We start from the raw sequence: 16,291 nt of genomic DNA on the forward strand, positions 1-16,291 counted from the left end.
TTGGCTGTGCTGCGGCAACTGCACAAACCTATGGCGAGGCGGCTCAGACGCAGGAACCAATCAGGGCACTTCACGCCCTGACACGTCAGAGCTCACCAGAATGGGCGTGGTCCATGACTATAAAGGGACCAGACCTCGCCTAGGAAATCCAGGTTAAATCGACTGAAGCGAACCCAGATCACAGCACAGTAGCACGGCGGGTTACGCAATACTCGTTCCCTCTCTCAGGGAACTGAGGTTGCGTTAGTAACCAAGTAGTTCCCTTTCGAGAGGTCTCTCCTATTGCGTAACGCTTACGCTATGGGAACCCCCTTCGAAACGCTGTGCTTGCTAACTTCGCTCATACTATAGCCTGAGGCAGCTGCCTGAGACTTATGAAGAGTAAAGTGTGAGTCCTAATATAAGCCGGTCGTAACGGGCTTCATATAGGGATATATATATAGAGCCTTAGTTCAATGGCCCTTAGACTCATAGGCCAGCGCGATAGCGTCCACTATCCAGCGCGATAATCTCTGCTTTGTGACAGTGTAAGGGTTCTTCCATAACATTCTCAGGAGACATTCATGGAGTCAACAAAGTGTCATTTTATTGACTGCGACACTCACGTACTGACCACACATTGTGCAGATAAAGATAAATAAAGGGGAAAAAAACTAAAAAACACTGACTAATAAATGGGACATCAGCACATTACTGAGTTCTGGGTCTCAGATGTTTCTCAGGGATCCCTCACCAGAACTAACTCAGCCACAGAAAATGAAGCCCTTTTAACAAACTAGACCAAACCATTTTTATAATTACAGGGGTCTCACAAAATTATCCTCAAACTTAAAAAGAAAAACATATATATACACGCATCTCAAATTAACATAGAAATCACATTTACCCTACAGCAACAATGAAAATACACTTAAACATGCGCACACATAAAAATAAACATCCTTTAAACACATTCGAATTAACACACAACCCTAACACATATTGTCCCAAAACTACATTTCCCATAATTCCCAAAGGGAGATATAAAGGACCGCACCCCCTTTAATTCCAAACCTTTGGTCCATGCGGCAGTCATGGATCCCGGCGGAACAACGGGTAAGATGTAGACATTCAAACAAACTTAAATAAAATGTTAAACCCATATATTGGTCGTGGTTTAATTTACTCCCTAGCGTGCACTCTAGAAATAAATGGTTATTGGCTTTGTTGCTCTTTGAGGGTTAAAATGCTAAAGAGACAACGTAGCTCCTCAGTTCCAATGTTTGGACAACTTATATTTAAAGAAACAAAATAGTTACATAAAAATGTACAAATAAACAAACAAAGTAAACTAGAACCATTCAAATGAATTGTTCACTCAGTGTGGCCTTAGCCATCACATTTCCCCCCACCTATGCACTCTCGCACGGTGAGCGAGAAAGAAAATCAGCTGCTATATTTTCGACCCCCGGGCGATGCTTTACTGTAAAGCGAAAGGGTTGGATAGATAAAAACCATTGTGTCAAGCGGGAATTTGTATCTTTCATTCTATTCAACCATTTCAAAGCTTTATGGTCCGTTTCGATAACGAAATCTCGGCCAAGCAAATCATATTTCAATGAGTCGTGAGCCCATTTCAATGCTAAACATTCTTTCTCCACCACAGAATATCTCGTTTCTCTAGGAAATAATTTCCGACTCAAATACACCACAGGGTGCATTCCTCCGGGTTCTTCCTGCATCAGGACAGCTCCCAACCCTAAGTCGGACGCATCTGTCTGAAGAACAAATGATTTTTCAAAATCAGGACTACGTAAAATGGGTTCATTGCTCAGCACCTTTAGCTCACAGAAGGCATCTTCAGCAGGTGTGGTCCACTGCACCTTATTAGGATTCGTCTTTGTAATTAAATCAGTAAACGGGGCCGTGATGGTCGAAAAATGGGGAATTAATTTCCGATACCAATCGACTAAACCAAGAAATGATCGAAAAAAAATGTTTGTCACTGGAAGTGGACAGGATTGAATAGCTAGAATTTTCTGCACTTGAGGCTTAATAACTCTATTTCCCAATACGTACCCCAAGTACTCGGTCTCGGTTTTAACCAATGAACATTTGGCCGGATTAATGGTTAGACCAGCATCTTTAATTCGTTGGAAAACCCCTCGAAGATGTTGAAGGTGATTCTCCCAGGATGTACTAAATATCACGACATCGTCTAAGTAAGCCGCCGCAAATTCTCCTAAACCATCCAATACCGTATCCATCAATCTTTGAAAAGTCGGGGGTGCTCCGTGCAACCCGAACGGTAACACCCGAAAATGCATTAGCCCTCTTGGTGTACGGAAAGCGGTCAGCTCTCGCGACTCCAAGTCCAGAGGCACCTGCCAGTACCCTTTACTTAAATCTTCGGAGTCTTCTGAGGCGAAGAGGTCCACCTCTGCCTCGCCAAAGATACTCCACCGCTTCATATCAGCTGAACCGTGTGTGGGGTGAAGAGACATTCCCCTGGGGGAACGTTGTCTCTGGACAGCATGTCTGCACCCCGGTTCAGAATGCCTGGCACGTGTGCCGCTCTCAGCGAACGCAGGTTGTGCTGGGCCCACAGAATGAGACTCCTGGCCATGGCGTGCAGGTTAAAACACTTTAAAGCACTAGACACTTTACACACACTGTTGCGTGTACATAAAAAGACTCAGCAATCTATGTATGTTTACATGCTCATGCACTTCAAATCATCCTGCACTGTTCCCTAACCAGCTGCTTGACTAATAATGTCTCTCTTGCACATGTACAGTATTATGTTAAGCATTCGTATAGTTTGTATCCTACACTGTTGTATGTCTGTATTTATGTAGCACCGTGGTCCTGTGAGGCGCGACATTTGTCCCCACATGTAGCGGAATGACAATAAATCTCAACTTGACTTAACTTGACTTGAAAAGACCCGAGGCTGCCCTGGCGATTTATGTAGGACACCACTGCCATGTTGTCCGTTCGGACCAGGACATGGTGACCCCTTAGGTACGGGAGAAAAGCTCTCAGAGCTAGGCCGACAGCTCTCATCTCCAGACAGTTTATGTGTAAGCGCTTCTCTGGGCTTGACCAAAGGCCAGAGACGCGCCTGCCCTCGTAAAGGGCCCCCCAACCCAAGTTGGAGGCGTATGTCAGATCACTTTTCTCCTCGAAACCACTCCCAAACTCACGCCAGACTGATACCAGTTTGTCACCTTCCAGGGAGCCAGGGCTTTGAAGCAGCCGTGCTTCACTCTGATTTGTAATAGGCCAGACAGCTACGCGTGAGCTGGTACCTGTAGTTTTAGCCAGCGATGAAGAGGGCGCATGTTAAGTAGTCCTAGCTGGAGTACTGATGATGCTGAGGCCATGAGACCTAACATCCTCTGAAATCTTTTGAGGGGTGAAATCTTTACGAGGTTCCAGTGATAGGCCGAATGGTAGTACTGTGTACTGGTAGGCCTGCCCCCGAAGGCGAATCTCAGGAAAGGCCTGTGATGGGGCGATAGTTGGATGTGAAAATAAGCATCTTTCAGATCCACTGAGAAAACACAGTCGCCCGGGTGAATTTGCGCGAGGATCTGTTTGGTTGTCAGCATTTTGAACGGGCGCTTCATAAGCACTTTGTTCAGATGTCTGAGGTCTAGGATGGGCCTGAGGCCACCATCCTTCTTTGGGACGAGGAAGTAAAGGCTGTAAAAGCGTCGCTGTTTCTCAATGTCAAGGATACTTCCTTGGCAGGACTGCTCCTTCCAAGTCATTTCCTTCAGAGGCTAGGCGAGGCTCCTCTTTAGCATTCGGAGAACACTTAAATGGAACCGGCTAGCAAGTGCACGTCATTGCGTCATTACGTCAGTTAAAAGGTCCGCTTTCGTTGCTTTACAGCAATTGAACTCAAGTGGACATCTGAAAATCTCTGTGAAAAATTTGTAAAAAATAAATAAAAATAATAATAAATTAAATCTTGTTTTTCATGCCCTAAGAGCAATAATAACACATAGGGAAAAAATCCTGACTGAGGTTATCATAATTCATGCATAAAAGGGTTAAAATATGCATAAACAATTATTTCCATACTTTTCTCCCACCTTGTACTTGGTTTTTATATTGTCCCACTTTTTTGAACAAGATAGCAAAGCTGCGCGCATAGGATTGTGGGTGATTAGGGAGCGCAAAGGATACACATATGCATCCTTTCCTGTATATGAGAAATTTCCGAACGAAGGACTCAGTCCTTGGTTGAAATTCCGAGGATCCTCGACATTGGAACAATCCTTCGACAGATGTGGATGACGTAGCATCCTTGAAATTCCGGCTTCCGAGGATCCTTCCTTGACATTGAGAAACAGCTCCTGACTCGCTCTGTGAAAGGGGAACAGGTTCGACAGCTCCCTTTTCCAACAGCTTCGACACCTCTGTGTGCGAAGGACGTGAGCCACGCCCATATTCACTGTCGTCTCGGCTTGAAAGCGCGGTGGTCTCTGAGCGAACTGTAGCGAGTAGCCTCGTTTTATTATGTTCAACACCCATTCTGATATACCGGGGATAGCCTCCCAGGCCTCGGCCCGCATAGCTAGGGGTTGAATAAAAGCTGGAGGAGGGCCGCTCTGAGATAGGGACCCGACCGTCCAACTGTGTGTTGCAGCTGTGTGAACAGCGCTCATGTGCAGGGGCGCACGCTTTACAGCGGGAGCACGCTTTATCATGTCTCTCGTCATAGGGAGGGGAAAAACTGATATTGTGGGAACAGTTTTAGTGAGTAGTGGTGCGTACTTCATAGTGGGCACACGATCTACATTTATTATCTCTCCCGTGCTGGACGGGAGGGAGTTTGAACCCGTATTTGCATGTAGGGGCACGCACTTTACAGTGGGCGCGCAAACTACATTCATTACACTTCCAGCGCATGCTGGGGGAAAGTTTGGGACTGTCAGTACAGTGCTTATGTGTAGCGGTGCGCACTTTGTCGTGGGCACACGATCTACATTCACAGCATGAGCTGGAGAAACATTTACTGTGGGGACAGTGCTTGTGTGTCGGGGTGCGTACATTACAGTGGGCACGTGACCTACACAGACAGAAAAGAGCTCTTTTCGTGTTTTATTTGTGTCGCCGGAAAAACTGCGTTTGTTTGCAGGTGCGCATGTTTTAGAACAGACCCATTTACTGCAGTATATACATTTCCAGCCACCTGAGAGGAGGGAGCTGGGAAATGTTTGAGAAGTCTTTTGGAGATTGGTCCGGCCTCGAATTCTCCCTTCTTCTCACGGCTAGGAAGGCTTGCGAGGTTCGGAGTCCAGCACAACCGTGGGCCGGGGTCCCTGTCTCGCCGTGAACTGCTGGCGCTTGGCTGAGAGACCGCGGGCGCTGGCTTTACCTGCTGCGATGGCCCTTATCAAAGTCACTCAGATCTTCATTCCTGCCCATTACACTGACAAAGATTTGATCATAACAGAAAATTAATGTAGAATTTTCTGATGTAAACTCCATTTATCATTGCTCTGTGCTCTTTTTGTTTTGTTTTTAGATATTTATTCTGTTGTACAGCACAATGGCCAACTACTGTTATGTTGTTTATGTGCTACATAAATAAAATTAGATTTGATTTGATCATGAGAGACCCTGGAGAAACTCTCTGACAAATAAAGAGCAATAAATAAAAAGTATAATCATTTTGAGGTCTTTTATAATTAATAGTTTTGTATTTTAATATTTCTTTTGTGTTTTATGCAATATTTTATAGCATTAAATTTTAACATTTCAATGCAAGTCCATTTTGAATACATTTTACCTGAAGAAATCCTGACGTTCCTGTTTGTACACACCCAAAGCTGATCATACAGTAATAATGAATAGATACTGAATGATAATACAACAGGAAGGAGGGTTGAGGTTTGAGCTTACTGTGCTTACTGTGCTTGGATGTTTTAATGTTATTATAATTGTTATTTATTGACTAGTGTTGAGAGAGTGCCATGGCACATTGTATTTCATTGCTGTGGTACTCTGTACTAATGACAATAATCTTGAACTGAACTGTACACACCCAAAGCTGATCATAAACTCCTCTCTCTTACAACACTAACCAGGAAGAGACTGACTTGTTATTTCTCCTTTCTGTCACACCGACTTTGTCTCAACAAAAGCAATAAAGAATAAGCAATCGATGGAGAACAAAGAGAAAAACTTTACAGAAGGATTTTTGTGAAGTTCATTTCTGGACAGACAGCAGATCTTTGATTCTCATTGTGATTCATTTTTGAAAACCGTCGTTCAGAAAGTGAGAGTAAAGTTTAGTTTGCGAGACTCAAGCGGTGAAAATGGCTTCAGCAGCTGAAGATGATTATATTTGTCCTGTTTGCTGTGACATCTTCAAGGTTCCTGTTTTTCTGTCCTGTAGTCACAGTTTCTGTAAAGAGTGTCTACATCAGTTCTGGAAAACTAAGGAAACTCAGGAGTGTCCTCTCTGCAGGAGAAGATCCTCAAGAGGAAATCCTCCAGTTAATCTCACGTTAAAAAACTTGTGTGAGTCGTTCCTGAAGGAGAGAAATGAGAAACGTTCATCAGGATCTGAGGAGATCTGCAGTTTACACAGTGAGAAACTCAAACTCTTCTGTCTGGAGGACAAACAGCCTGTGTGTTTAGTGTGCAGAGACTCAGAGAAACACACCAACCACACATTCAGACCCATCAGTGAAGTGCTTTCATCTCACAAGGTAAGACTAATGTCTCTCATTTCATAAATACAGTGCTAAACATGGAAACAGTATTATTTCTGTAAACAATAGACCAGTATTTATTTTTACACAGACTAAATCTCTATGATTTTCTGAAAACCCCTCTGATGTTCAAATCATCTTAAAAGTAACAGCATCTGCACATGTCATGGGTTATTAATATTTTCAATAATAATATGTGATTTGAGACACCGAAAAGTGATTGATACTAACATACTTTCACTTTCTGTATTTGCATTTGCACAACCACAAATATCAGTGGCAAGGCCTTCTCTGCTGTGGTGTAGTGTTAAATACATTGTGTGTCCCCTCCTGTCTATTATGGAAGATCAAGTGAAGTGCCTAACTGCGAAGGGGATATCAGCCGCGTTTGCGGGAAAACATGAAACAACAGACGCTGACATCGCAGCTGGATGATTCAGTATTGTGTTATATTGTGGTAATGCAGACGCCATTGTTGTTATACGTGCACGAACAGGGGTCCGTTCTTCGTACGTTGCTTAAAACATCCGAGATCAAACGAGACATCCAAGATGATATAATCGGCCTAATCATGATCTGGCTAATTGGGTTCTTCGAACACACCTGCCGGTTATGATTAGTATAGCTGGATTGAGTTGTCTGAGATAATTGCGCGTGCATGCGCTGGTTTAAAAGGGGATATGTATCGATAGTAGAAACATTGATCAGCAACGCTGCTATTGGCTGCTCACCGTGGCCAAAGAGCATGCACAGTTTTTCTCCGCAGCAGAGCAAAAGCTAGTCGAAGTTTATGCGGAATTTTAATGTTAAATGGAAACGCCAGGGAACACATCAAAGTCTGTAAAAGCCAGGAGATGGGGCTGGCAAATAGTAGCAAACAAATTAAATTCAATAGTGGGGACCATGTTAAATGTTTCCATCACTTGTTACAGTAGGCTATATACATTTTTGTATTTTAATTTAATTTCATAATTACTTTGTTCATTGTAATGTCAGAGCCACCACCCACTAGAACATTGGAACAAGTAAAAGTGAAAATGGTAATCTTTACTAAGCTACTTATACTGTTCTTGGTCTCTTTTAAAAATACACCGTTAAATGATGTGCATGTGTTGTTCATGTGCAGCAACCAAGAAAAAGGTTATAAAAATTAATAAAAAAAACAGGTGGTGGTCACTGACTCCCCGACAGAAGGGCTGGCCCTTGGGTTGAATGTGAATTGACCCTATTGTGGGGGGCATCTCTTCCTTAGACCCACGGCAGGGACCAATAGCAGCAACAGCTTCATTACTGGTAAATTAGCTTTTAATTATCTTAGTACACTGTAAAATAATTTGTTGCTGCATTAAATTAAGTAGGCCTATTATCCAAATGGCTGGTCTAAAGCCTGAATTGCTTTACTTTATGAAAGTGAACACTGCATGTAGGCTAATGTAAAAAATATCTCTCTAAAAGAACACACAGAGTACTATTGCTGAACTTGCATAATATCTCTTATTGCAGGCAAAAGATGGCTTGATCACTGGCTTTTCTTTACTAAGAATAATTGAAATAAAAAAGGAACTAAGCATATTTGTCTTGTCTTTTATTAAACATTTAGTGAATTTTAAAAATGGTGTCCCACAATTCTGTCCCGTGCCGCTTTGCTAGGTCCGTCCAAGTGCACTGGTGGAGGTCATCATCAGGCTGGAGGTCATTAGGCTGGAGGTGATCATCAGGCTGCACCTCCACCACAGGGATCCTCTCCTTTCTGATGTGTAATGATGTGTAATACGGCACATGTAACAATAATGTCACAGTCCCTGTCAGGTGCAACCCTCAGCCTTTTCAGACACTGAAATTTTCCCTTTAGTTGCCCATGCTCAATTTAAAACTGTGCCCTTGTCCTGGCTAGAGCTCCATTGTCCGGGTTGTGGGTCAGGGAATGGGGTCATAAAATACTGCATGCAGGTATAGCCCCTGTGTCTCCAAGCATGTTGTAATCACCTACATAATGAAAAAAATATAGTTATGTTAGGCTCAGAATACGTGTAGCCTACAGTGTGCTTGCTATTTATATTTTCCGTTTCCATGTTCAAATAATGTGCTACATGTGACAATGTGACTGATATTGTATAGTGTCACACACCGCCAAGACATTTTAGTCAGTCAACTGCATACTTTTTGATTCCATTTTTTTTTTCATATAATAATATTACTAATATGATATATTTAGAATTGTAATAGTAACTTACCTGCACATTTACACTGTTCACAAAATCCTCTTCATTGAGGCCTTGATGGGAACGTGTGTACAGTCTCGTTAGTGAATCTCGTTAGTGAAGCCTGACACAAAGGCTACTGTAAATCATACTTATTGGCTAAGTCATGATTGCATGATCTTCATAAAAAAATATAATGTACCTGCATTGGCAAAAAAAAAAAAAAAAAAAAAAAAATCTGCTTTACAACCTTGGGTCTGGAAAAACCATAAAAACCCCTAAAAAAAAGCTTGAGCGCGAGGTAAACTTTGTGAATGGCACGACGGGCAGCACTTTTCACCAAGTTCACCGTATCACCAGAGAATGTCTAATAAGGGGAGAAGGTTCACTCTCGCTACACTTCCGGCTTCTGACTGGTTGCAGTTCCACTCTGATTCCATATGAGGGCGCTCACAGGACGAGTGCAGAATGAATGGAGGTCTATGGAGCTATACCCCTCAAAATCCACTTTTCTCAAGATATAATTTTTTGTCTAGTAATTTGAATGTTGTATTCGAAAGGAGATGCAAAGAAATTGCACATTGCTGGGTGTTAGATTTTTTAGAGTCACTTATTTGCTTTAAAAAGTCTTTCAAAATGTCAATGACGTCATACACATCGTGCGACCAGAGATACTGCTTTACGGCAATCCTTCAGTCACTGTGGTGCTTTCGCGCTCTGCACTTTATTTTCTCTCGAGGCGTCGCCAGCACAGCGGACACAGGTAAACACACAGCACAGCGGACACAGGTAAACACACAACACAGCGGACACAGGTAAACACACAACACAGCTGACACAGGTAAACACACAACACAGCTGACACAGGTAAACACACAACACAGCTGACACAGGTAAACACACAGCACAGCTGACACAGGTAAACACACAACACAGCAGTCACAGGTAAACACACAACACAGCTGACACAGGTAAACACACAACACAGCTGACACAGGTAAACACACAACACAGCTGACACAGGTAAACACACAGCACAGCTGACACAGGTAAACACACAACACAGCTGACACAGGTAAACACACAACACAGCTGACACAGGTAAACACACAACACAGCTGACACAGGTAAACACACAGCACAGCTGACACAGGTAAACACACAACACAGCAGTCACAGGTAAACACACAACACAGCTGACACAGGTAAACACACAGCACAGCGGACACAGGTAAACACACAACACAGCGGACACAGGTAAACACACAACACAGCTGACACAGGTAAACACACAACACAGCTGACACAGGTAAACACACAGCACAGCTGACACAGGTAAACACACAACACAGCGGACACAGGTAAACACACGTGCTAGAAGAGTTTCTGCTAGAATACATTCTGTTCCCGCTTCGGATGCCATGATGCCATCAAGCGGTATCTCTGGTCGTAACCAGTCCTTCACTGACCAATCAGCGTTCATTAGCAGAATGCTAGCGTGTTATGGGCAACAACAACTCAACCTGTAAGAAATCGAAAGGACATAAGTACTTGTTCATTCAATTTTCGACCTATAAACCATGTTGAACTTGCCAAACCTACAATCAAATCTGAGATTTCTCAACGGCAATCGGCTGAAAGGGACAAATTTAGCCGTCTAGCCCCATAGATTCCCATTCATTTTGCACTCGGGGGTGATCGCCCCCAGTGGAACTCTGGTGGAACTACAACCAAAACTCGGTACAATAGGACTTAATAGGGAGTGAACAGGCTCTCCGTAGACGGGCTCTGGTATCACTCGCAAAGAATATCAGGGAAATGCACACAGTTTGTGCTGTTGTTAAAGCCCGACTCCGACATTAAATGTGTTGTTCAACAAATTAATGATACAAATGACACTCACGAGTCACGAGAAAAACGATATCTCTCTAAAAGTACGCTATCGCGCTGTGCTAAAGGACTTCCCGGATCACCTCCGCTTATAAAGCCGGGATCTAATCCTGTTAACATGAAATAAGCCTGCTCGCGAGCAGGTTTAAGATTGCGCACCTGTTGCTATGACAGCAAGTCCAGGATGAGCGTCGAAGAACCAAACAATCCAAGATCATGCCAAATCGCCAACAATCAAATCCAGCTAAGTGAGTTAGCGACGTACGAAGAACGGACCCCAGATCAATGACTTACTGCTTGTTTTCTTCTCCTTCTTTGATTTTCTCTGCTGACTGACTTGTTGCACGCCGGTCTGTTGTTGTGGGGACATTTCCACGCCCCGAAACGTGACGCTGAACGAAACGAACTGTAATTGGTTGTTTGACATGTCGGTCAAACGGCCTTATGGGCGGGCCTTGGCCAAAGAAAGCTGCTATGAATTCCAGACCTTCAGCCGTCAGTCACTACGCGAGACTAGTGAGCAGTGTGTTCAATAATACTCCGTTTCTGAACTTATAATCGGACTCGGAACGCAAGAACCACGGCACACTAACGCACAAGCCAAACTCACTCGCTCGTTCCTCTCTAACTTTCCCGAACTCACCGCATTAACCCTTTAACTGCCAGTGCGAAATAAAAACAGCAATTTCACAACAATTATAGAGTCTGTGCGCTTACTAAAAGTTATTCATTCAGGTTGGACACCGCTGAAGGCCTAGGTGTGAAAAGGACAAAACAAAGTATACAACTGCATGGATATAATAATTGCAAAATTGGCCATTGCAAAAAAAAAATCACACATTTGTTTGATGAAAACATGATTTCTTGATGTTCATCCTTACCAAATTAATAATTAAAAATACATCTCTTGCCATTTTCGGGCACAAATGCTAACTGGGAATGATCCATTCAACATATAAATAATATAACAATAAAAACATCCAAACATACACTGTTTAAACCTCTTATAGCTGCATAAGTTTCACAGATTTTCATCTTAACCTGTAGGAGGAATTTAATACAGCGCTGACGTCCCTACAAAACAAGCTCAAACATGGAGAAGAAATGAAGAAGAAGTGTGATAAAACAATTCAACACATCACGGTGAGGATATAAAGAGTTAAATACTCAACATTCACACACACAGAGTGTATTACTGACATTAGTGGAGTGTGTGTTCACACAGAGTGTATTATTGACATTAGTGGAGTGTGTGTTCACACTGAAGTGAATGTGATGTGATTCCAGGCTCAAGCTGAGCACACAGAGCGTCAGATTAAAGAAGAGTTTGAGAAGCTTCATCAGTTTCTCAGAGACGAAGAAGAAGCTGCAGTCACTGCACTGAGGGAGGAAGAGGAGCAGAAGAAGCAGAGGATGAAGGAGAAGCTGGAGGAGATGAACACACACATCTCAGCTCTTTCACACACACTCAGAGACATGGAGGAGATGATGAAAGACAACGACGTCTCGTTTCTAAAGGTGACAAATCAATCTGGCTTCATTCTCTGTGCAGAAAACAACTTGTATAGAGAGACTCATTGACAGTGAGAGTGTTTGATAAGATATTAAAATGTTTTAAACTCTATATTTTCCAGAACTTTAACGCCTCAATGGAAAGGTAAGTGAGCTGCTCGTATCTCTTCTCTCAGTGGATCTGAACTCAAACTCACTGCAGTTCTGACTCCTGAATGTTCCTCAGAGTCCAGATCTCACAGCCGGATCCACGGATGAGTTCTGGAGCTTTGATTCATGTGTCGCGTTATCTGGGTAACCTGCCGTTCAGAGTCGGGAAGAAGATGCTGGAAACTGTCAAACACAGTGAGTCTCAGCAGATCTGACACCAGTGCAGAAGATTAACATTTGATAGAACATTAACATTTGATAGAAATATATTTAATAATCACTTGAATTTCTAAGTGAATCTAAACTGCATTTCAGAAAATCATCAGATCATACAGCGAACTCATAATGAAGTCTATTCCTCATGATCTATGTTTATATATTAGGATACAATCGTGTTTATTGAATACTGATATTAAACCTGAAGCCTCAATCCGTTCGGACAGTAACTGAGAGACCAATGTTATGACAGCATAATTTATGATCGCTTTCAACAAAAGAAAAATGTTTTAATCTCTAATCTGATGTTATTTTCTCTGCAGCGCCGTTGACTCTGGATCCAAACACAGCAGATCCTCGTCTCACACTCTCTGCTGATCTGACCAGTGTGTCGTACAGTCGTGTAGATAAAACACTTCCTGATAATCCAGAGAGGATTGACAGTTATCCGTGTGTCCTGGGATCTGAGGGCTTTAACTCAGGAACACACTGCTGGGATGTGGAGGTTGGAGACAATACACACTGGATTCTTGGAATAACCACAGCATCAAACCAGAGGAAGGGAGCGGTTTTCTTTAACTCTAATGTCTGGTTTGTGGGGTACGGGAACAGCAAATACGGCTCACAATCCCCAGAGCAACCCGGCACTGTCTTTACTGTTAAACAGAAGCTCCAGCGTGTGAGAGTTCGGCTGGACTATGACGGAGGAACAGTGTCATTCTCTGATCCTGTAACTAAAGACTGTCTGCGCACATTCAGGACGTCCTTCACAGAAACTGTCTTTCCATTCTTATGTAATCTCTGCACAACTTCCCCTCTGAGGATCTTACCAGTTAAACTGTTTATCACAGCAGAAAATCACAGTTAAATCTGATTCTGCTTCTAGATTAATACAGTTTAGCAAATTATGGTTTAATAATAACACTTTAATCAAAGCATCTCATTGATCAATCACTTCAATGTAAAGTTAAGAACCAAATTAACCCTTGTGTTTCCTTAAGGACATGTTTCTCTCTCAGTTTTTTTTAAAATCATTGTTCCTGTGTTAATGCCAACTGCATACATTTTGGCAGAAGTGTGTATTTTTATTGGAATTTTCTTATTTCCTTTCTGCATTTCCTTTCATAAATCACTGGGTACACAAAATATTTACACTCAGGACCTTAAGGACACAAATGTCCGCATTGAAACCCATTAAAACGGCCAATTTCTTTTTATCCCAGGGCCATTTAACTATAAAATGATGCAGTCTTTGTTAATAGACTTTTGTTCTGTTGGCAGGGCTTTAAAATAAAATAAAAGCATTTTTTCTTTTTACGAGATGGTGCCGTTTTCTCAGGTTTGGTCTATAAAGCGAATACTCACTTTTTTCCTGTTTTCTGATTCTGCATATTAGAGCCAATTGGATAAATTATTGTGTAATAATTGTGTTTGTGTTGCTGTGAGGTTTGTGTATATGTACTAATTTTTATATGTGCATATAATAGCTGATAAAGAAAAATGATTGTTATTAAAATTAAAATTAAATAAAAAATTACAATTATTATATGTTTAAATTCATGTTTACAATATGTAAGACAAGATAAAGTATTGACATATTTTAGTAAATCTTCTTGCCAGTGAAATCCTCATATGTTCATATGTATATTATCCTATAACTCGAGTTCAGAAACATGAACGTACAAGCAGCTGTTTATATGTAAGCAATAAGGTACTCGAGGCTAGTACTGTATCGTGAATAAGTCACGGGTGAAGGGCGTTGTTTATGGAAGTAAAATAATGCCAAATGTTTTTGAAATAAAAAAGCCTGTGTAATTGCACTATTTGAAAAAAATATGCATTGCATTAATAACCATGCTGCTTGCATTTGAATGTATTGTATATTTAGGGCTTGCATTTTTATGGGCTGAAATTCAACATGGTTGTATATTTAAGCTGTGAATATTTCAATTCAAAACATTTCAAACACATTTTCATTAATACAAATTCAATAATCCATATTCACCTTTCATATTTCACTTCCAAAATATTAAAACTGTTTAAAAATATAACCTATAATATTCAACAGACAATTTTCGGTCCATTTTATTTCGCTTTACAAATTCACTTCCACAAATTCAGTGGTTCAAATTCGACAGAAAATTCAACATTGATATCAAGGATCTGCAGGAAAAGCAGTAGATTACCGAGCATAATCTCCATTGCTGTTAATTATTATAATTTTTTGATATTTTATTTTTATTTTTTTCAAGAATTTTCTTTACAATAGTGGAAACACGCATCTCTTAGAAATCAGAACATATCTAAAATTGTGTATGTTATACAAGTAAGTTCGTATCTTGCACAAGGACAATAATAGAAAGAACGAAACAAAGAAAGAAAAAAATTATATATATATATTATATAAATCATGGTACATGAAAGATTTCATCATATTTCTTCAAAAAATAAGTACATTTTCTGTTATCAATTATTCTTAGAGATTTGATAAAATATTTTACTTCACATAAGAAATCTATAAAAGTAGGCATTTTCTTAAGACATCTTTGTTTGTGAAAGTAAAACTTTGCCACACGGATAAGGAAGTTAACAGTAGTTTCTTTCTAAAGATGTGTTTGGGTTTTCAAAAAGACAAATGACATCCTTAATGCATTACCATTCATATTAACTTTAGAAAAACAATAAGAGCTCAAATCATTCCACAAAATTGATGAAACTACACTCTAAAAAATGCTGGGTTGTTTCAACCCAATTTTGGGTAAAATATGGACAAACCCAGCAGTTGGGTTACATTTTTACATTCGATTTTTAACCCAACGTTTGGGTTGTCCATATTTTACCCAAAATTGGGTTGAAACAACCCAGCATTTTTATGAAACATTACAAGAGAAAAACAAATGACATATGTCTTCATTTTCAACCTTACAGAAGGTGCATATATCATCTACATCACAGTATCTGGACAAAAGTGCATTACAAGGGTATATATTATGCAACATTTTAAAATGCACTTCTCTCATTTTATTGGGTATGCAATATTTAAATGGCAGTAACCATGTTTTCCTCCATTGAATGTTATCTATTATAGAACGCCAAAAATGCTTTCCCTTTGGAGTAAGAGCGTTTTTTGATTGAGAGAGATGATGAATATATTTATTATTACACTCTTTACTTAAAAGCGAAACACCTCCCAACCATAACAAGGGTAGTTGTTCAGAACATGACTCATGGGTAAGGAAAGCCTTCATCAGACATATTAAACCACTTGGAATAGCCTTTATAACAGAGTTAAATTCTTTAAACGGGATAGGATATTGGTATATATTCATAAAACTCTCATAAGATAACAGATCACCATTATAATTGAATAGATCAGCAATAAAAATATGTTTTTATCAAACCACTTATCAAAAAAGAATGATCTATTTCTCATTTTAATATCGGAATTATTCCATAAAATGGTTTTGTGTGTGTGTGTGTGTGTGTGTGGGGGGGGGGGGATCAAATCAAGAAAAATCTTATCCATATTTTTGGAGGTGTGATTATCTACAGCTAAAGACAGGGAAGGGATAATCTGGATAATCTGCTTTGGATAAAAAGACTCTACCT

At 40.8% G+C, this 16,291-nt stretch overlaps 1 protein-coding gene across 1 annotated transcript; it reads left to right on the forward strand.

The window, feature by feature from the left end:
* The first annotated feature begins 6,060 nt into the window (after positions 1 to 6,060).
* LOC307007804 (zinc-binding protein A33-like) lies at positions 6,061 to 14,153 on the forward strand. Its single transcript, XM_079630174.1, has 6 exons — positions 6,061 to 6,710; positions 11,852 to 11,947; positions 12,092 to 12,322; positions 12,439 to 12,461; positions 12,543 to 12,661; positions 13,006 to 14,153. Exons 1-6 carry the CDS (start codon positions 6,315 to 6,317, stop codon positions 13,548 to 13,550), a joined length of 1,410 nt encoding a protein of 469 aa, XP_079486300.1. The 5' UTR covers positions 6,061 to 6,314; the 3' UTR covers positions 13,551 to 14,153.
* Positions 14,154 to 16,291: the final 2,138 nt, after the last annotated feature.

The sequence above is a fragment of the Phoxinus phoxinus genome, assembly GCF_949152265.1.
Source record: "Phoxinus phoxinus genome assembly, chromosome: 12".
In the NCBI taxonomy this organism is placed as follows: domain Eukaryota; kingdom Metazoa; phylum Chordata; class Actinopteri; order Cypriniformes; family Leuciscidae; genus Phoxinus; species Phoxinus phoxinus.